At 45.6% G+C, this 22,250-nt stretch overlaps 1 protein-coding gene across 1 annotated transcript; it reads right to left on the bottom strand.

Annotated features, from left to right (window-relative positions):
* Window positions 1-19,506: 19,506 nt before the first annotated feature.
* Window positions 19,507-21,280, bottom strand: LOC128843069 (uncharacterized). The gene is made up of 2 exons (XM_054039583.1): window positions 21,005-21,280; window positions 19,507-20,008 (listed from the first exon to the last, which is right to left on the bottom strand). Exons 1-2 carry the CDS (start codon window positions 21,174-21,176, stop codon window positions 19,533-19,535), a joined length of 648 nt encoding a protein of 215 aa, XP_053895558.1. The 5' UTR covers window positions 21,177-21,280; the 3' UTR covers window positions 19,507-19,532.
* Window positions 21,281-22,250: the final 970 nt, after the last annotated feature.

Below are 22,250 nucleotides of genomic sequence, written 5' to 3'. Positions count from 1 at the left end.
GACTTCTAGCATTTGTGTACAAGCACTTTAAAAACTTGTCACTGTTTGTCTGCCCTTTTCTGATGTTTCCGATTTTTTATGTGAATGTTTCTCATCTGATCTGGCCCCTTCATTATCCTCTTCCATCCTCTGCTCCTGACTGTAACCTAGAGAATCTCTATCAATAGACTCTCCTCTAAGAGAAGTCTCTGTACGATCCACATGCTCCTCTGCAGCAGTCGGCTTTCCCCCATCTCCTAATTTAAAAACTGCTCTGCAACCTTTTTAATGTTAAGTGCCAGTAGTCTGGTTCCATTTTGGTTTAGGTGGAGCCCATCTCTCCTGTATAGGCTCTCTCCATCCCAAAAGTTTCCCCAGTTCCTAATGAATCTAAACCCCTCCTCTCTACACCATCGTCTCATCCATGCATTGAGACTCTGAAGCTCTGCCTGCCTACCTGGCCCTGCACGTGGAACGGGGAGCATTTCTGAGAATGCCACCATAGAGATCCTGGATTTCAGTCTCTTCCCCAGCAACCTAAATTTGGCCTCCAGGACCTCTCTCCTACCCTTCCCTATGTCATTGGTACCTACATGTACCACGACCACCGGCTCCTCCCCAGCACTACACATAAATCTATCCAAATGCCTTGAGAGATCCGCAACCTTCACACCAGGCAGGCAAGTCACCATATGGTTCTCCCGATAATCACAAACCCAGCTATCTATGTTTCTAATGATCAAATTTCCCATTACTAACACCTGCCTTTTCCTAGTGACTGGAGTTCCCTCCCTTGAAGAGGTAACCTCAGTGTGAGAGGATACCCTAACACCCTCTGGGAGGAGGGTCCCAACCATGGGAAGGTTTCCCTCTGCTCCCGTTGTCTGCTCTGCTTTCCTGGGCCTTTCATCTTCCTCAACAGCGCAGGGGCTGTCTGACTGGAGGTGGGACAATTCTACAGTGTCCCGGAAAGCCTCATCAGCATACCTCTCTGCCTCCCTTAGCTCATCCAGTTCCTCCACCCTGGCCTCCAAAGCCCGTACGCGGTCTTTGAGGGCCAGGAGCGCCTTGCACCCACAGGGCAGGTAGTCATACATGCTGCACTCAGCGCAATAAACTGGATAGATGCTTGTGGTGGCAGGGAGCAGGGGGATCAGGAGCCCTGTGGCTCACTTCCAGTTTGTCTTTTGTTCCTAACAACTCATGTTTCAGGGTATCATCAGCCCTGACAGGATGAGCCAGTGTGTGCTCTGAGGTGGCATTGAACATTCTCTCTCTCGGGTGCTTGGCTGAATGGTTATTTCACACATGCTCAGGGTCTAACTAATCACCATATATAGGGTGGGGAAGGGATTTTCCCCCAGGTCAGTTTGGCAGTGACCTTGTGGGGGTTTCACATTCCTCTGAAACATAGGGTATAGATCACTTACTGGGATTATCTGGGCCTATCTCACTTAATCAATTCCCTGCCATTACAGGAGCTTGGGCATTGGTGCACCTCAATCCCTCCTATTCTTAGCACATAATAGTCTAGACTCCTATGAGCTGTAATACTTGGGTTTAGTGTGTGGGTGCTGAGTGGTTTTGGTGGTCTGTGATATATAGGAGATCAGACTGGCTGATCTGGTGGTCCCTTCTGGCTATAAACTACATGAATCTATGAGCCAACTTAGCTATGGGTTGCTGTTTGTTATTATACTTTATGGATTGTGTGGATTTTAAATTGTGTAAGTGATTAGCCCCTACATTAGGTGCAGAAAAGCTAAATACATTAATTCATTTAATACCAACCATAATGCTGCATTAACATAATTCTTTTTTGCATTTAATTAATGAATAAAGCATGAGAGTGCTCTTTCCCAGTTTAATGCCATAAGGCAATAATATTTTTTTAGCATTATCCTGCAAACAATACTTTTTAAAGACCAAAAGAATACGTAATTATTTGAGATATTTACAGTAACATCCCACAGATGCACAGCTGTTAGGTAGCATCTGATTACCTAGGTTCACATTGAGAAAGTGGATCCAGCAGTTTATACCACACTGATAATGTGAAAATGAAAATAGCTGCTATTTTCGTGGTTCAATAAGGGTGCAACACCAGCTATTGTAAAATTGCCATGATTGGAACCTGATTGGCTCTTCAACATTCCAAAGGGGTCACCTGATCTGTGTGAACCCCAAAGCACAGCTGAATTTGCAGTCCAGATTTCTAAACTGCCATCTGTTCAACATTCTAAACTGCCAGACTCATCTCCTTCCAGCACAAAAATACATTTTTATGGCACAAAGTTACTTTATATGAGCAATAAGGCAGTTCCAGGAGGTGGATTATTATCACAAGATGAATTCAAGTCACTGACTGTTAATCAGTGATCAAGTCCTGAATTAAACCAGGAGAACACAACCACTTTTTCCAAAATGAAACTGATTTAGGGATAAGGTGTAACCAGCCACCCCTATGGCCCCTCAAAGTAAACCTGAACCCCAGCCTCCAACAGAACAAAGTCTTGCTCTGCATGATGACTTACGCATGCAATTACATATCCGTGCTGTTGGAGACCAGACCAGATACTGGTCTGCTCCCCAACTAACTTCGCTGCTGGGCAACCAATGTGCCCAGCTCTACCACCTTGGAAGTGAGAATGGCCATAGCCCCTGACTGCCTGCTGATTTAGCAGTCCGGCTTATAAGCCTGTCCCCACTCAATATGTACTATGCCTGTAGCTACATTTGCCCTTGTCCCAGCTCTGTTTTAGCCTGCTTCCAGTCCCTGATCTCCTTCAGCTTCAAACTTCTGCCTTTGATTCCTGCCTCTGCCTTATGACTCAAATGAAAAAAACATAGCAAAAGGACCAAAAAACTGTCATTGTGGTTAAACAAAGTAAAAGAAGCAGTTAGAGCCAAAAAGGCATCTTTTAAAAAGTGGAAGTTAAATCCTATTGAGGAAAATAGAAAGAAGCATAAACTCTGGCAAGTGAAGTGTAACAATATAATTAGGAAGGCCAAAAAAGAATGTGAAGAACAGCTAGCCAAAGACTTAAAAAGTAACAGCAAAAATATTTAAGTACATCTGAAACAGGAAGCATGCTAAACAGCCAGTGGGGCTGTTGCCAGCCCAAAAGGGCCCGAGGAGGCAAACAGCGGGGTTTGTTGCCCGGTGTGCTTCGCACTAATAGACACACCAGGTGTGGAGAAGCAAAACAACTTTATTCAAGAGCTCTGAATAGGCACTAGGAGACCAACATGTCTCAAATCAAACGCAGCAAATACAAGCAAGTTTTCTCTTTTATATTCCAAGCAGTTTCTGTGCAGGCTTTGTCTGTTACTTTTCCCCCTACCCCTCTTTCCCCTCCCTCCTCAAGCAGTTACAGTTAGGAAGATTCCCAATCGTCTGCTTATCTTTGACCTTGTTAGTATGAACGAAACAGCAGCTATCTGCTAGAAAAGCTGACCATTACATTACTGCTTTAGCCTGCTTCCGCATGTAAGCAGTTAACATAGAAGTAGGTGAAAGTTCTCAAGATGGAGTCACTGTGGCTCACTTAGACCCAGAGAGCAAAGGAGTTTCATCGGCACTTATGGCCTTCCACTCCCCTGAGTTACCTGGTAGCTATGCCAAGTGACACCAACAATCCCTCCTTTGAGAACACTCAAAAAACCTTTGACAGAGTTTTCTCATACTCTAAAGACAAAATGCGATTAAGCTCCATACAATTGGGATCATAAATGAGAGAATATAAAGGAACTTCTGGGGAAGGGGAGGTACAAATCTTACATAGGAGCACTTTACAGCAAGCGAGCAAAAGGAAAAGGACAAAACATATCACAACACCTATGAGCAAGATGGGAACAATGCCTCCCCCTAGTCCCCTTAGACCAGGTAACCAACCCCAAAGGGAATCAAAAATAGTGGGTTCCCCTTCCTGGGCCTTCCACTGGTTCAAGGCTTGTTTGGCTGACAAGATATGCTTGTTAATATCCTGTGAAAACTCTGGGACATAGGTACAACATTCTTCTCCAATAAGGGCACAGACCTCGCCCCGTGAAGCTAACACATAATCTAGGGCCTGACGGTTTTGCAAAGCCAGCAGTCGAAGCTGGTACAGCTCAGAACTTATGCATTTCTCTATGGCCAGGGTATCATTGGCAAACTGAGTGAGACAGTAGCTAACAGAAGGATTGCTCCTGTGACAAAAAGGAATGTTGTGATAAACCCTAAATCTGAACCCATATTGTGATTACAACAACCCAAATGCCCAGTGGATAAGAATTATTGATACCAAACAAATCAAAAACTAAAAGGACCAGGACCATAGGTTAGGTCGGCCTTCTGTGAATAGATAAAACCAATGCTCAGGGTTCTCGCCGGGGGTGTGCTGTGGCTGTTCAGAGAGATCACCAGGCATTCCCAGTGACCCTTACTGTCTTTTGAATAACAGCTTAAGTCCCAAATCGTCACTGGCAGTCTTTTCCACAGGCTGGACAGTCCACTGTTCAGGACCGGGTACTGCTTTCAGTCGAGAGTGATGAATCCAGTTCTTGTGTCCTTCGACCTTTGCCGCTGTGTGGGAAACAAGCAGGACAGTGTGGGGTCCCTTCCACTTCTCTTGGAGAGGTTCGTCCTTCCAGGTCCGCACGAGTACAGAATCGCCTGGCTGCAAGGAGTGGACCGGGGCATCCAGCAGAAGAGGCTGTGAATCTTTGGTGTATCTGTGAAGAGAAGAAAGAACAGCAGACAGAGAGCACATGTACTGAGACAAGAAACCACACCCCATCTCCCACTCCCCTGCCAGAACCGGTGTACCATTCAGAGGCCATGCCCTTCCAAACATAATCTCAAAGGGACTAAGCCCTAACCTGCCCTTGTGGAGCGCACGAATGCGGAGTAACACAAGGGGCAAAGCATCAAGCCACCTAAGAGAGGCCTCCTGACAGACCTTTGAGAGGTGTCGCTTGAGTGTCTAATTTGTGTGTTCCACTACTCCACTGGCTTGTGGTCGCCATGGTGTGTGGAGCTTCCAGGGGATTTGCAGAGCACTTGATATCTTTTGAACAACTTGAGATGTGAAGTGTGTTCCGTTATCAGATTCCATCCACTGGGGGAGGCCGAAGCGAGGAATGATCTCCTTGACAAACTTAAGAGCCACTGTTTTGGCAGTGTTGTTACGACATGGGAAGGCCTCAGGCCATGCACTGAATCGATCCACCAAGACGAGGAGGTACCTGTACCCTTGGGTCCTGGGAAACTCAGTAAAGTCTATTTGCCATACCAATCCTGGGCCTGGGGTAGGTTCCAGAGTGGCTGGCAACACTGCTACTCCTGGTCGAGAGTTGTTCTTTTGGCAGATTAAACATTCAGCCTGTACCTGTGATGCTAGGGGTTTAAGTCCAGAGGTTAGAAAATATTTATTCATAAGCTGGGTAAGAGCCTCTCTGCCTGCGTGGGTGGTTTGATGCAGTTTCTGCAACACCGGTCGGATTAGGCCCTTGGGCAAGAGGATTTTTCCCTCTGTGGAATAAAGCCATCCCTCCTTTTCCTGGAGACCGAGCCTGTCAGCCAGGTTTCTGTCCTCATGGGAGTACTGAGGAGCTGCAAGCTCACCTACTGATGGGATGAGGGCATGCATTTGGGCATTCTCCTCTGTTGGTGACTTCAGGGTAGCAGCGCGCTTGGCTTCCCTGTCTGCTCTGGCATTGCCCTTGGTTACATCTTGATTTTCCCTTTGATGGGCTTTGCAATGTATCACTGCTACTGCTGAGGGGAGTTGTACCGCTTCTAACAGCTGGAGAATTTGAGACCCATTCTTAACCAGAGAACCTTGGGCTGTTAGCATTCCCCTTTGCTTACACAAACCAGCGTGAACATGCAATACCCCAAAAGCATACTTTGAATCAGTAAAGATATTAACCCATTTGTCTTTTTTGCCAGCTCGAGTGCACGAGTCAGGGCCACTAGTTCAGCAAGTTGGGCAGATGTCCCAGCAGGTAAACTTTCAGCTTCCATGGTATCATGGAGAGACAAACAGCATAACCAGCCCTCCTTTGCCCATTTACAACAGTACTACTGCCATCAGTATACTATTCCAAGTCAGCATTTGGAAGTGGTTGATCTTTTAAATCTGGGCGGCTAGAGTAGTGTACATCTATGATTTCCAGACAGTCATGTTCCTGCTTTTCTGTCTCTGGTAGCAGGGTAGCTGGATTAAGGGAGGGACAGGTTTGCAGGGTAACTTCAGGATTCTCTAACAGTTTTGCCTGGTACCGAGCAATCCGAGCCTGGGTGAGCCAGAGACCACCCTTAGTATCCAGCAGGGCTTGAACCATATGGGGAATATACACTTGCACAGTTACTCCCAGTGTCAGTTTTTCAGCTTCCCCAAGCACTAGGGCAGTGGCTGCGACCACCCTCAAACATGCTGGCCAACCCTTTGAAACTTGATCCAGTTGCTTAGAAAAGTAGGCTACGGGACGTTTCCAGGCACCTAGTAACTGAGTAAGCACTCCCAGGGCTATCCCTTTCCTTTCATGTACACACAGTTGGAATGGCTTAGAGAGATCTGGCAGACCCAGGGCTGGTGCTTCCATCAGCTTCCTTTTCAAGATTTTAAATGCCCTGTCAGCTTCTGGGGACCAGTGAAAGGGGTCATGATCCACTCCCTTAACACATTCATACAGAGGTTTAGCCCACAGTTCAAACTCTGGGGATCCATATTCTGCAAAAACCTGCCATGCCCAAAAATGCTCTAAGCCATTTACGGTTGCTAGGGATAGGACCTTGGCAGATAGCTTCCTTTCTGTCATTTGAGAGTCGTCTCTCCCCCGCCTGATGTGAAATCCCAGATATTGAACTTCAGAGAGTGCAATTTGAGCTTTGCTTCGAGCTACCCTGTATCCTCGTGTGATGTTGTGCAGTCTATATGGTTTTATAAAAACTTGATAATAAGTCAATATAATGTAACTGAGCTGGTTTTAGAAAAAATACGGTAATAAGTGAATGTAACGTAACTGGGATATGCCTCATGCAAAAGGTCTCTTGTAAGGTATCATTACAAAGCTTATAATCTACGGAGTATGATCATCTGATTTGTATAAATGTACCACTCTTGTATCTAAAACTAGAAATATAAAATGTAACTCTGAGGGCCTATTGTAATTGTGTAAAGTGTGGACCATTAATGATGGTTTGGAATCTTGATGACTCCCATTGTCTGCAGATGGCTGTATTTACCTGTGAGTCTTCCTGTATATGTGTGTGCTGGCAAGTGAGTAATGAAGTCTTGCAGTGACATGTGATCATGTCACCTGAACTGGAATCCATCTTTAACCTGGTGCTTTTCCAGTGAGGGGGGGTGGAAACCCAGAGAGACAAAGAGTTCCCGCCTTATGCAAAAGATATATAAAGGGGGGAAGAGAAGAGAGAGGGAGAGGAGCCATCATGAAGAATCCCCTAGCTACCACCTGAGCTGCAACAAGAGCTGCACCAGGGGAAAGAATTGTGCCCAGGCCTGGAAGGTGTCCAGTCTGAGAAAAACTTACTGAAGCCTCTCTGAGGGTGAGATTATCTGTATTTAGTTGGATTAGGCATAGATTTGCGCATTTTATTTTATTTTGCTTGGTGACTTACTTTGTTCTGTCTGTTACTACTTTGAACCACTTAAATCCTACTGTCTGTATTTAATAAAATCACTTTTTATTTAGTAATTTACTCAGAGTATGTATTAATACCTGGGGGAGCAAACAACTGTGCATATCTCTCTATCAGTGTTATAGAGGGCGAACAATTTATGAGTTTGCCCTGCATAAGCTTTATGCAGGGTAAAATGGATTTATCTGGGTTTAGACCCCATTGGGAGTTGGGCATCTGAGTGCTAAAGACAAGCACGCTACTGCGAGCTGTTTTCAGGTAAACTTGCAGCTTTGGGACAAGTGATTCAGACCCTGGGTCTGTGTCTGGAGCCAGACGGGAGTGTCTGGCTCAGCAAGACAGGGTGCTGGAGCCCTGAGCTGGCAGGGAAAACAGAAGCAGGGGTAGTCTTTGCACATTGGGTGGCAGCTCCCAAGGGGGTTTCTGTGATCCAACCCGTCACACCTCGGAGTCCAGCAAAGTTCAGGAGACTCACAGTAGCTTTAAGACAAGGGATTAGACCCACAGCATCAATTAGCAAATCATCTACATATTGCAGAAGGAGGGCTTTGTCCTCATTGTCCCACTCCTCCAAGTGTCTGGCCAGAGCCTGGCCGAACAGAGTGGGGGAATTTTTAAATCCCTCGGCCAATACTGTCCAGCAAAGCTGCTTTTTAACCCTTCTGTTGTCCTCATTATGCCTGGCAGTATTTTGCAGATCTCATAGTTGCTTGGGCACATTCAGGCCCTCCTTTCTCTTGGTTGTCAGCCAAGTCTTAGCTGTGAACAATGTCCTTGGATAGGGCCAGCATGACTGAGCTTGCTAGCTATATTTTCCAGTTAACTCATTCTGTTCCTTTTTCCTTCTCCCTTTCTTGGCTTCTTCTAACTTACAAAGGAACCTTCCACTCTTCACTCATACATCTTTTCCCCAACAATGAACACATACACATTGCCATTATACACCCTTTCAGTAACATAACTTCTATACAGAGCTTTGAAGCAACAAACCAGGACGAGCACACTCACTTTTGAGGAGTCCACTCGGTACAACCTCTGGTGTCCAATAGCTTTCCTTTTTAAACCTTAAATGCCTTCTCTGTGCTTCCTCCTCAGCCTTAGCTATAATCTGATTCCGCTCCACTTCAGACAACAAGGTTCTCATAAGTATATTGCAATCATCCCAGTCAGGCTTATGGCTTGCTAGACACCCCTCAAAGATTGAAATGAACTTGCTTGGATTCGTTGAGAATTCCCCTGCTTCTACTTTAAAAGCAGCTAAGTGTACTGGGTTAAAAGGAACATGAGAGTACACTGGCAAAATCTGGGCTGCATGCTCCTGTGTTCCTGGACGGGCTACCACATTCTCAATAGTCAACAGATACAATCCCACTAAGGGGATACTCTCTGGAGCCTGTGGGGGTGGAGGAGCTGAAGGGGACACCAATTCTGCCATTACAACTGTAGGAGGGTTTAGCAGCAGGTACTACCGAGCCTGTCGGAGTCAAATGACACTTGTGCAAAATATCAGTCCTATTTCTTAACACCATAAACATATACGCATAGAGATGTTCATTCCATTTACCTGTTCTCTGACAAAACAAAAGTAACTGAAGGATTGTGTTGTAATTAAGTGATCCTTCCGGTGGCCACCTTTCTTGGCACTCTAGCTGATACTGAGGCCAATCAACTGTACAGAACCTTTTCAATTTACTTTTAATCAACTGGTCCAATCCAAACACTTTCCAGTTCCCCAGAATGCATTTTAAGGGTGTACACTGTACCCTGCCGGCTGTACTTTGTCCCTGCCCCATACTCTAGGGAGACACTGGGCATCCCCAGGTCAAAACAGGTAGACACTGGGCGTCCCCAGGTCAAAACAGGTAAAGTCCCCACTGGACTGTTCCTACCTTATCCAAGGGTCTGGTTCTGCACCGTCGCCCCCAACTGCTTCTCCACTACTCGAGTGCGTTGCACTGTTGTGCCCTCCGGGGTCGAGAAAACCACGTCTCCGCCGAGGCCCCCGATGAAGTCACTGGTGCGCGCTGGGCGTCGGTCATCGCTGTAATCTGTCGGCCGCCAAGAGGGATCCGAGCAAGGCTAAATTTCAGCCTCGAGCCCACCCAGGGACACCAAAACTGTTGCCAGCCCAAAAGGGCCCGAGGAGGCAAACAGCGGGGTTCGTTGCCCGGTGTGCTTCGCACTAATAGACACACCAGGTGTGGAGAAGCAAAACAACTTTATTCAAGAGCTCTGAATAGGCACTAGGAGACCAACATGTCTCAAATCAAACGCAGCAAATACAAGCAAGTTTTCTCTTTTATATTCCAAGCAGTTTCTGTGCAGGCTTTGTCTGTTACTTTTCCCCCTACCCTTCTTTCCCCTCCCTCCTCAAGCAGTTACAGTTAGGAAGATTTCCATTTGTCTGCTTATCTTTGACCTTGCTAGTATGAACGAAACAGCAGCTATCTGCTAGAAAAGCTGACCATTACATTACTGCTTTAGCCTGCTTCAGCATGTAAGCAGTTAGCATAGAAGTAGGTGAAAGTTCTCAAGATGGAGTCACTGTGGCTCACTTAGACCCAGAGCAAAGGAGTTTCATCGGCACTTATGGCCTTCCACTCCCCTGAGTTACCTGGTAGCTATGCCTAGTGACACCAACAGGGCCACTGGATGATCGAGATGCTAAAGGAGCACTCAAGGAAGATAAGGCCATTGTGGAAAATCTAAATGAATTCTTTGCATCGGTCTTCATGGCTCAGGATGTGAGGGAGATTCCCAACCCTGAACCATTATTTTTAGGTAACAAATCTGAGGAACTGTCCCAAATTGAGGTGTCATTAAAGGTGGTTTTGGAACAAACTGATAAATTAAACAGTAAAATTCACTAGGACTAGCTGGTATTCACCTAAGAGTTCTGACAGAACTCAAATGTGAAATTGCAGAAGTACTAACTGTGGTATGTTACTTCTTTAAATCAGCTTCTGTACCAGATGACTGGAGGATAGCTAATGTGATGCCAAAAATTAAAAAAAAAAAAAAAAAAGACTCCAGAGGTGATCCTAGCAATTACAGGCCAGTAAGCCTACTTTCAATATCAGACAAATTGGCTGAAACAATAGTAAAGAACAGAATTATCAGACACGTAGATTAACACAATTTGTTGGGCAAGAGTCAACATGGTTTTTGTAAAGAGAAATCATGCCTCACCAAACTACTAGAATTCTTTGAGGGGGTCAACAAGCATGTGGACAAGGGTGATACAGTGGATGCAGTGTACTTAGATTTTCAGAAAGCCTTTGGTAAGGTCCCTCACAAAAGGCTCTTAAGCAAAGTAAGCTGTCAAGGGACAAGAGGGAAGGTCCGCTCATGGATCAAAACAGGTTAAAAGATAGAAACAAAGGATAGGAATAAATGGTCAGTTTTCAACATGGAGAGAGGTAAATAGTGGTGTCCCCCAGGGGTCTATACTGGGACCAGTAGTGTTCAACAGATTCATCAGTGATCTGGAAGAAGGCGTAAAGAGTGAGGTGGCAAAATTTGCAGATGATACAAAACTACTCAAGATAGTTAAGTTCAAAGCAGACTCTGAAGAGTTATAAAGGGATTTCACAAAACTGGGTGACTGGGCAACAAGATGGCAGATGAAATTCAATGTTGATAAAAGGCAAAGTAATGCACATTAGAAAACATAATTAAACTATACATATAAAATGATGTTAGCTGTTACCACTCAAGAAAGATCTTGGAGTCATTGTGGATAGTTCTTTGCAAACATCCACTCAATGTGCAGTGGCAGTCAAAAAAGCTAAGAGAACGTTGGGAATCATTACGAAAGGGATAGATAAGATAGAAAATATCATATTGCCTCTATATTAATCCATGGTACACCCACATCTTGAATACTGCATGCAGATCTGGTCACCCCATCTCAGAAAAGATATATTGGAATTGGAAAAGGTTCAGAAAAGGGCAACAAAAATTATTAGGGGTATGGAACAGCTTCCATCTGAGGAGATATTAATAAGACTGGGACTTTTCAGCTTGGAAAAGAGACAACTAAGGGGGAATATGATCAAGATCTATAAAATCATGACTGGCATGGAGAAAGTAAATAAGGAAGTGTTCTTATAACACTCATAACACAAGAACTAGGGGTAACCAAATTAAATTAATAGCCAACAGATTTAAAACAAACAAAAGGAAGTATTTCTTCATACAACACACAGTCAACCTGTGGAATTCTTTGCCAGAGGATGTTTTGAAGGCCAAGACTATAACGGGGTTCAAAAAAGAACTAGGTAAGTTCATGGAGGATAGGTTCATCAATGGCTATTAGCCAGGATGGGCAGGGTTGCAAAACCATACTCTGAAGTGTCTCTGGCCTGTTTGCCAGAAGCTGGGAATGGTCGACAGGGGATGGATCATTTGATGATTACCTCTTCTGTTCATTCCCTCTGAAGCTCCTGGCATTGGCCACTGTCAGAAGACAATGCTAGATGAACCATTGGTCTGACCCAGTATGGCCACTCTTATGTTCACCCTCCCGATATGGCATTTGGCATCTGTCCTTCTGGTATTGTCCCTTGGCTCATGTCCTGGACTCTGCCTACTTTGGGATCTAGCTGTAACTGGTAGGCTGAACTTTTGCTTTCACCACTAGGCCTATCTGCCCACAGCCTGATTAGCTACACATTTGCATCATGAATTTACTGGGGCACTATAACACATGCAACAGAAACTGATTTAGCAATGACTAGTGCACTCCCCATCTAGGACTTTCTATAGAAATTGCCTGGTATACTTTGGGAACAAGAAATGAGGCTGGAGCAAAATGGAACAACATGAATTGGGATGGAAACAGCACTCTATCAGTACAATGAGCTAGTCTACTTCAGTTTGCCAACATGAGCATTTAACTAGTCAGGAAACATTTACTACAGCAAAAGTTATAGTACAAGGCTAGCATGCTATAGTGTTTTTATAGTTTTATTTATTTTAATGCAAGTTTGCTGTAATACAATATAAAATTTGTGGCATTATCTCTATATTTTACAGAATATAGTGGTGCTCCATTCAGTGTGCAAATTCACTGTAGTATTTACAAACATAGTACAACATTTTCCATGATCTACAGTATAATGATATTTACTACAGACCACAGAACTATGTGCCTTTGTCACAATGGGCCAAAACCTCTCCCTGTGCAAAATCTATCCAAACAGACTGTGTGCTGGGGCACCCCAGGGCAGGTATGGCCACTGGAATCCTTCAGCCCACTTGTGAAGCCACTCCACTCTTACATGGTTGCTGTGCTCCAATACATGGGGTGGCAGGAGGATTTTGGGACAGCAAAATGTGGGGATGTGTCAGCCAATACTTCCACATAGTCACAGATGTGCTCCACATCCTTTTCTGCACTCACCCACCCACCGATGGGTGGAAATCATGTTCTGTGGCATACTAAAGGTCTGCAACCTACTCCCTCTCCCATCCATACCTGGCAAATCCATGACTGTTCCACTGAGATCAGGACCTTCTGAGGCTTTTACAGGGTTTGGAAGAGTAAATATTAGATGAGGGTGTGACAGATAACAATATCCTGGGCAAGCCTTACTGAATTAAATTGAACCTTATTGAATTAAGCTTAACATCTGTGAAGTCCATTGCATTAAAAACTAATATGGATATTTATTATTGTGAGATTGTATAGAACTTCTTTAGCACGATGACAGGATTAATGCACTCTCGAAGATATTTCAAAGGACTTTTTGAGACAATACATGTGAAGTAAATTTTCTAGGAAATACGTGGGGGTGAGGGGAATGCAAATGACCCACTTCAAATCCATTATTTTGAAGCTACACCCTGGGGAGAGAAGCCAATTTTCCACTGATTACCTGCTCCTGAAAATACTCATTCAAAACCTTCAAACTGTATAAAGTAGGGGGACTAAACTGTTCATGTGCACTAGGTCTAAGATGAGACTGTTATGAACTTGTGACCACAAAAGAGATCCTTTTGGGTGGGTTGAAGAGCTCACTTGCCAGAACCGATGTTGAAGACAGCTGAGGAGGGTGAGGGATCTCTGGTAAGCTTATTAGCATGCATGTTCACTCGTTTATTGTTATTAATGTTTTCCTTGTAATGCTTATTTTTAAACCTTAAGAATTAGGACTGTCAAGTGATTAAAAAAATTAATTGCGATTAATCACACTGTTAAACAATTACAGAATACCGTTTATGTAAATATTTTTGGATTTTTTCTACATTTTCAGATATATTGATTTCAATTATGACACAGAATACAAAGTGCACAGTGCTCACTTTATATTTATTTTTTCTTACAAATATTTGCACTGTAAAAAAAAGTAGCATTTTTCAATTCACCTACAAGTATTGTAGTGAAATCTCTTTATCATGAAAATTTAACTTACAAATGTAGATTTTTTTTGTTACATAACTGCTTTCAAAAATAAAACAATGTAAAACTTTAGAGCCTGCAAGTCCACTCAGTCCTACTTCTTGTTCAGCCAATCACTCAGATAAACAAGTTTGTTTACATTTGCAGGAGATAATGCTGCCCACTTTTTGTTTACAATGTCACCTGAAAATGAGAACAGGCATTCTAATGGCACAGTTGTAGCTGGCATCACAAGATATTTACGTGCCAGATGCGCTAAAGATTCATATGCCCCTTCATGCTTCAACCACCATTCCAGGGGACATGCGTCCATGCTGATGACGGGTCCTACTCGATAACAATCCAAAGCAGTACAAACTGACGCATGTTCATTTTCATTATCTGAGTCAGATACCACCAGCAGATTTTCTTTTTTGGTTGTTTGGGTTCTGTAGTTTTTGCATCTGAGTGTTGCTCTTTTAAGACTTCTGAAAGCATGTGCCACACCTCGTCCCTCTCAGATTTTGGAAGGCACTTCAGATTCTTAAACCTTGGGTCGAGTGCTGTAGCTATTTTTAGAAATCTCACATTGGTACCTTCTCGCATTTTGTCAAATCTGTAGTGAGTGTTCTTAAAATGAACAACATGTGCTGGGTCATCATCAGAGACTGCTATAACATGAAATATATGGCAGAATGCGGGTAAAACAGAGCCAGGGACATACAATTCTCCAAGGAGGTCAGTCACAAATTTAATTAACACATTTTTTTAATGAGCATCATCAGCATGGAAGCGTGCCCTCTGGAATGGTGGCCGAAGCATGAAGGGGCATATGAATGTTTAGCATATCTGGCACATAAATACTTTGCAATGCCGGCTACAAAAGAGCCATGCAAATGCCTGTTCCCACTTTCTGGCGACATTGTAAATAAGAGGGCAGCATCATCTCCTGTAAACAGAAACAAACTTGTTTGTCTTAGCAATTGGCTGAACAAGAAGTAGGACTGAGTGGACTTGTAGGTGCTGAAGTTTTACATTGTTTTGTTTTTGAGTGCAATTATGAAACAAAAAAGCCCTACATTTGTAAGTTACACTTTCATGATAAAGAGATTACACTACAGTACTTGTATGAGGTGAATTGAAAAATGCTATTTCTTTTGTTTATCATTTTTACAGTGCAAATATTTGTAATAAATATATATATATTGATTTCAGTTGCAATACAGAATACAATATATATGAAAATGTAAAAAACATCCAAAACATTTAATAAATTTCAATTCGTACCGTATTCTATTGTTGAACAGTGCGATTAAAATTGCGATTAATCGCAATTAATTTTTTTTAATAGCAATTAATTTCTTTTTTAGTTAATTGCATGAGTTAACTGTGATTAATCAACAGCCCTATTAAGAATACAATATGCTTGCATAAGTGCTGTATGGTCATTTATAACTATAGCAATTACACTATCATCTCTGAGAAGAGAAGTGAAGCAGGGCTGTTTAGGCAGATTGTCTTTGGCTGTGAATGACACAGTAAAGGCAATGGAACTGTTGAGCCTAGAAATACCTCGGTCAGAAGTGAGAGAGACATGGGTCTTTACCCCAGAAGGGCAACAGCTAAAGAGCCAGAAACCTGGCAGTAGGCACCCTGGCTGAACCACTAAGGAGAAATACAGGTGCAGTTGGCCCAACTCTGACAGAGGGGTTATTGTAGGACAAAATTTAATTTTTGTGCATGTATTTACTGTACATATACACATACAGTCACAATAATTGTGTGTGCAGATGTCTAGTTATGTGCCAGACTGGACACCGGCGCATGTGAGAATGGTGAGTTTGCAGAATGTACACAAGTTGCGTTTCCTTTTGCTTGTGCAGTTACACACACGGATATTTGGCCCAGGAGCACTAACTTATCTTCAATGGTTTGTGAGTCTGGGGGATTTTGTGGTGTCTGTGTGGTATGTTATGCTCAGTAATTCAGACCAATTTAAAATAAGCATTTAAAAATTAGCATTTTCGATAAGTGAGGCTGCATATTAGAACCGCTCTCTGTATACTTTCTTCATATACTCACTGCAGGTTACAAAGTATAGATGTATTCTGAATACATTCTAATATTAATTGATTACAGGTCCTGGTGCAGTAATTGTCTTGGGGGGCCAGTGACATCACATCACTGACATGCTAAATCAGACTCACAGCAATATATTACAGTGTCATGTTAATTTCTGTAGGGCTGTATGATTTCTCCTTCCCTGGAGATACAAGCAACCTACACCCAAACAGAGCAAACTAACTACATCTTCCCAAGTGGCATGTAACAAACTGCAGCTAAAATTAACCCACGATACAGTGCTAGTTCAGATTTAAATAAGAGTGTACCACCTCTAATTTAGAGGCAGGAAAACTGCATTCATTCTTCTCTTGAGCCTAACTTCTCCACTACCAAATCCTTGCTTCCTTCTATTTTTCTACCAAGCAGATGGGCATAAGACGCTATTGAGCCCTGAACCACATTCTCCATACCCCTGGACCAGGGCTGGCTCCAGGTTTTTTTGCCGCCCCAAGCAACAAAAAAATAAAAGGGGGCAGGGCAGAGTGCCTCGGACAAAGCAAAAAAATTCCCCTTGAAAAGTGCCGCCCCAAGCACATGCTTGGAACACTGTTAGGTTGGGCTCACTTTCAGATGTTTTGTGACTACAGGAATCCATGTTGGTTCCAAAATGGAGTTTTATGCCCACATGAGCTATGGATTTCTTTTCCCGCTCTTTTATTTCTCCTGGAGTTATAAACACCTTCCAGTCAGAATGGTTTTTTTTCCCTAAGGGGTTTCCCAGAAGGGGTTTCCCGCCTTTTCTAAGGGGTTTCCCAGGCAAGTGTATAAAAGGCTGCCCCGGACAGGGCCTCAGGGCTGTCCATCTGAGTAGCAGCCAGGAACGGTCACGGGTCTTACCTGCAGGCATCTATCCATCCTAGTGATAGAAGGGTTAGGGATTTTCCTCCAACAGCTTCATCATCTGTAAAGAGAAGAGAGAAGGAGAAGAAACAACATCTCCTGAGTATACCATCTGTTCTGCTTTCCCGTGATCCCAAAGGAACATCAAGGGACTCCTTGGAGCTCCTCTCCAAAGGCTTGCCATTAGCCAGAGGATTGAGGTCCCAAGCACCCTGCTGTCGCTTTGATCTGTGAAGAAGGTTTTTTTTATATTTGTTTTATAGGGTTGAGTTTGAGGGGGTAATCACTGTATCGCTCCATTTTGCTGTTTATTCCCTTTTTATTTGGGCCTTGTCTACACTACGAGAGTAGTTCGATTTTACTTAAATCGAATTTTTGGAATCGATATTGCAAAGTCGAACGTGTGTGTCCACACTAAGGACAGTAATTCGACTTTGTGAGTCCACACTAACGGGGAAAGCGTCGACATTGGAAGCTGTGCACTGTGGGCAGCTATCCCACAGTTCCCGGAGTCCCCGCTGCCCATTGGAATTCTGGGTGGAGCCGCAAATGCCTTCTGGGTAAAAAAAATGTGTCCAGGGTGCTTTTGGGTAACTGTCGTCATCCGTCCATCACTCCCGCCCTCCCTCCCTGAAAGCGCCAGCGGGAAATCAGTTCGCGCACTTTTCTAGTCAGTGACAGCGCGGACGCCACAGCACTGCGAGCATGGAGCACACTGCGACCATCGCTGCAGTTGTGGCCGCTCTCAACGCCTCGCAGCTTATCATACACCTTTCCCTGAGGCAGATGCAGATAAGTCAGGCGAGGAGGCTACGTCACCGCGGTGATGGCCTGAAGTCTGAGAGTAGCACAGACCTCTCAGAAAGCAGGGGACCCAGCGCCGAGGACATCACGGTCGCAATGGGTCATGTTGATGCCGTGGAACGGCGATTCTGGGCACGGAAAACAAGCACTGAGTGGTGGGACCGCATAGTGCTGCAGGTCTGGGATGAATCCCAGTGGCTGCGAAACTTTCGCATGCGGAAGGGAACTTTCCTGGAACTTTGTGAGTTGCTGTCCCCTGCCCTGAAGCGCAATGACACCCGGATGCGAGTAGCCCTGACTGTCCAGAAGCGAGTGGCCATAGCCCTCTGGAAGCTTGCAACGCCAGACAGCTACCGGTCAGTCGCGAACCAGTTTGGGGTGGGCAAATCTACTGTGGGGGTTGTTGTGATGCAAGTAGCCAAGGCAATCGTTGATGTACTGCTGCCAAAGGTAGTGACCCTGGGAAACGTGGAGGCGATCATAGATGGCTTTGCAGCGATGGGATTCCCAAACTGCGGTGGGGCCATAGATGGAACTCACATCCCTATCCTGGCACCGGACCACCAGGCCAGCCAGTACATTAACAGAAAGGGCTACTTTTCCATGGTGCTGCAAGCACTGGTGGACCACAGGGGACGTTTTACCAACATCTACGTCGGATGGCCGGGCAAGGTTCATGACGCTCGTGTTTTCAGGAACTCTGGTCTGTTTAGACGGCTGCAGCAAGGTATTTACTTCCCGGACCACAAAATAACTGTTGGGGATGTGGAGATGCCTATAGTCATCCTCGGGGACCCAGCCTACCCGCTAATGCCCTGGCTCATGAAGCCCTATACTGGCGCCCTGGACAGTGAAAAAGAACTCTTCAACTACCGGCTGAGCAAGTGCAGAATGGTGGTGGAGTGTGCTTTTGGCCGTCTCAAGGGGCGATTAGAAGAGACCAGCGGGACGCGCTGTGCATCCGGGAGGCTTTGAAAGCTAGGTTCCTGAGTGAGCAGGGTAACCTGTGACTGTAAAGTTTGTGTACAGAGAAGCCGAACCTGCCCCCGTTTCTTTACCCAGTTAATGTTGACTATCCTCTCCAGTTACATACCCCCTTCTCCCCCCCTTCCAACACACGTTTCGAAATAAAATCAGTTCTACTTTGTTAATGAACACCGTTTTCTTTACTACTGTTTTCGCGGGAATTTTTTAAAACTGGGACGCGGATTGTGGTGCGGAGCGGGTGTAGTGTAGTGACGCAAAGAAAGCTTCTAAACTCAAGGATTGACAGGCTCCGCTGTGGTGGGCTGGTTCTTTCAACTGAGCCTGTCACCCCTCCTGATCGGGACTGTGTGTATGGGGGGGCTATGTGACTTTGTGGCAGGGGGAGGACGGTTACAGATCTCCTGCTGTGTGGCTCTGTGATCCTGCATAAGGACCGCCGCTTAAGATCTGTAACTGCCCTCCCCCGCCACAAAGTCACAGAGCAACCCACCCCCCACTACAGAACATGAAAACCACCTCCCAGACTGACCAGGGCAACTAGTCACTGCACTGTGTATGTGCCCTGCTGCTGTACCTGCCCCCGCCTATGTACCCTGCCAAAGGTGACTGTCCTGTCCAATTACCATCCCCCTTTCCCCCCCTCCTCCAAAAGAACATGATGGAAACATTAGTTAACAGAAACATATTTTTTATTATCAACTACACATGGAACTGGGAGGTGAAACTTGGACGGGGGCTTGTGTCAGGCGGGAAGGAAAGAACTTGTCAAATTTTGGGGAATGAGAGCCTTCTGCTACTAGAGCTCTCTGCAGGGGTGGAGAGAGAGTTGGCGTGGACTCTGCCGCCTCTCCTTCTGTGCACTTTGGGTGAGGGGGGTATGGGACTTGGTGGCGGGGGAGGGCGGTTAGAGATGGACTGCAGTGGGGCTCTGTCCTCCTGCCTCTGTTCCTGCAGAACATCCACAAGGCGCCGGAGCGTGTCCGTTTGCTCCCTCAGTAGTCCAAGCAGGGTTTGAGTCGCCTGCTGGTCTTCCTGCCGCCACCTCTCCTCCCGATCCATGTTTGCTTGCTGCATTTGGGACAAGTTCTCCCGCCACTGGGTCTGCTGTGCTGCCTGGGCTCGGGAGCAGGCCATAAGCTCTGAGAACATGTCCTCCCGTGTCCTCTTCTTCCTATGCCTAATCCTCGCTAGCCTCTGGGAGTGTGATGCCAGGCTAGGTTGTGAGACAGTCGCAGATGGGGCTGTGGGAATGGGAAAAAGGGAGTGAATTCCTCAGAAAGATAAATGTAGTTGTGAACAAAGAACATAGTCTTTCTCTGTGAACAAGACCATGCACAGCACCTATCACATGCGCACTCAGCACAAGGTCGAATTCTCGGCCTTCGCATTCAGTGCCTGGGGTCTTGCACAGCACATTTGAGAAGCGTGTCAGGACAACGGAATTTCTGTTGCAGGCAGACATGGTAAGCCGTAGACTCGTGGCAGCTTAAAACTTTAATATTAGCAATGGCCTCATTTCACATTGAAATCAATGTCGGTCCCTGCTGCCAGCAATCCGGCAAGCAGGAACTCTGCTCCTGTCCCACACCCTCGCGGCTGTCCCCGGGAACGATCCCTTTCGGCTGCCCCTCTCCCGCCTCCACCGCGTGGCTGCAAACCAGCGGTTACAGTTCTGTAAAGGAACGGTAAAGCAGTCCCAACACTAACATTCCCCTACCTCATTCAAAGCAGGTCACCATGAGCGACATCACCCTCATGAGGATCTCTGACAGCGAGAAAGAGAGAATGCTCCGGGAAAGCCTCCAAAGACCAGGGCCGTATGCCGCCCTGCTGTGCAGAGCAATGATTCCCGAGTACTTGCTTGTCTCGTGGCGTGGCAACGTGTCGTACTACGGAGGACCCAATAAGGCCGCTCTCCCCAGGAACCTAATGCAACGGATTTCCAATTACCTCCAGGAGAGCTTCCTCGAGATGTCACAGGAGGATTTCTGCTCCATCCCCGGAAATATAGACCGCATTTTACTCTAGCTGCTGTAGCAGTGACTAAACAGTAGAGCGGCTTGGGCAGGACAATCATGCAAAACTGGACATTGCTAGATTTTTTTTTTCAATAGTTGCACTGCCCATGACTGAACCGTTAAGCGCCTAGGGCAAACTAATCATGAGAAACCCATTTTTTTAATTGTTAATATTCCTGTTCTGTTAAAAATAAATGTTTAGATGTTTACAACACTTACTGGCTGATCCTTCCCCAGATTCTGTGTCCGGGGTAACGGCTGGGGACGGTTGGTAGGGGATCTCTGTAAGGGTGATGAAGAGATCCTGGCTGTCGGGGAAATCAGCGTTGTGAGTGCTGTCGACTGCCTCGTCCACCTCTTCTCCTTCCTCATCTTCCCCGTCCGCTAACATGTCCGAGGATCCGGCCGTGGACAATATCCCATCCTCAGAGTCCACGGTCACTGGTGGGGTAGTGGTGGCGGCCGCACCTAGGATGGAATGCAGTGCCTCGTAGAAACGGGATGTCTGGGGATGGGATCCGGAGCGTCCGTTTGCCTCTTTGGTCTTCTGGTAGCCTTGTCTCAGCTCCTTGATTTTCACGCGGCACTGCGTTGCATCCCGGCTGTATCCTCTCTCTGACATGTCTTTAGAGATCTTCTCGTAGTTCTTTGCATTCCGTTTCTTGGAGCGCAGCTCGGAAAGCACAGACTCATCGCCCCACACAGCGATGAGATCCAAGACTTCCCGATCAGTCCATGCTGGGGCCCTCTTTCTATTCTGAGATTGCACGGCCATCACTGCTGGAGAGCTCTGCATCATTGCCAGTGCTGCTGAGCTCGCCACAATGTCCAGACAGGAAATGAGATTCAAACTGGCCAGACAGGAAAAGGAATTCAAATTCAAATTTTCCCGGGGCTTTTCCTGTGTGGCTGTTCAGAGCATCCGAGCTCGTACTGCTGTCCAGAGCGTCAACAGAGTGGTGCACTGTGGGATAGCTCCCGGAGCTATTAGCGTCGATTTCCATCCACACCTAGCCTAATTCGACATGGCCATGTCGAATTTAGCGCTACTCCCCTCGTCGGGGAGGAGTACAGAAGTCGAATTAAAGAGACCTCTATATCGAACTAAATACCTTCGCGGTGTGGACAGGTGCAGGGTTAATTCGATGTAACGGCGCTAACTTCGACATAAACGCCTAGTGTAGACCAGGCCTTGCCCTACTCTTTGTTATAAACCCTTCAATACACTTTATTTGATTTTACCTTTATTAATTGACTCCTCATTATTTAAGATGGGAGGGGTCCTATTTGCAGAAGAAGGGATCCTACCAGATGAAAGATGCTGGACCCAGAGGCTGAACCTAGGGAGACAGAAAGCATAAGTGTCTCTTGTCTTTATACACACACACTTCTCCTTTTGCCTTTTCGTCCTTTTTCCCCTCTAACAGCTGGTGCCTAGAGCCAGCCCTGCTCTGGACTATATTAG

Source organism: Malaclemys terrapin, chromosome 9 (assembly GCF_027887155.1).
Source record: "Malaclemys terrapin pileata isolate rMalTer1 chromosome 9, rMalTer1.hap1, whole genome shotgun sequence".
Taxonomy (NCBI): Eukaryota; Metazoa; Chordata; order Testudines; family Emydidae; genus Malaclemys; species Malaclemys terrapin.
This window is presented reverse-complemented; position numbering and strand designations above follow the sequence as displayed.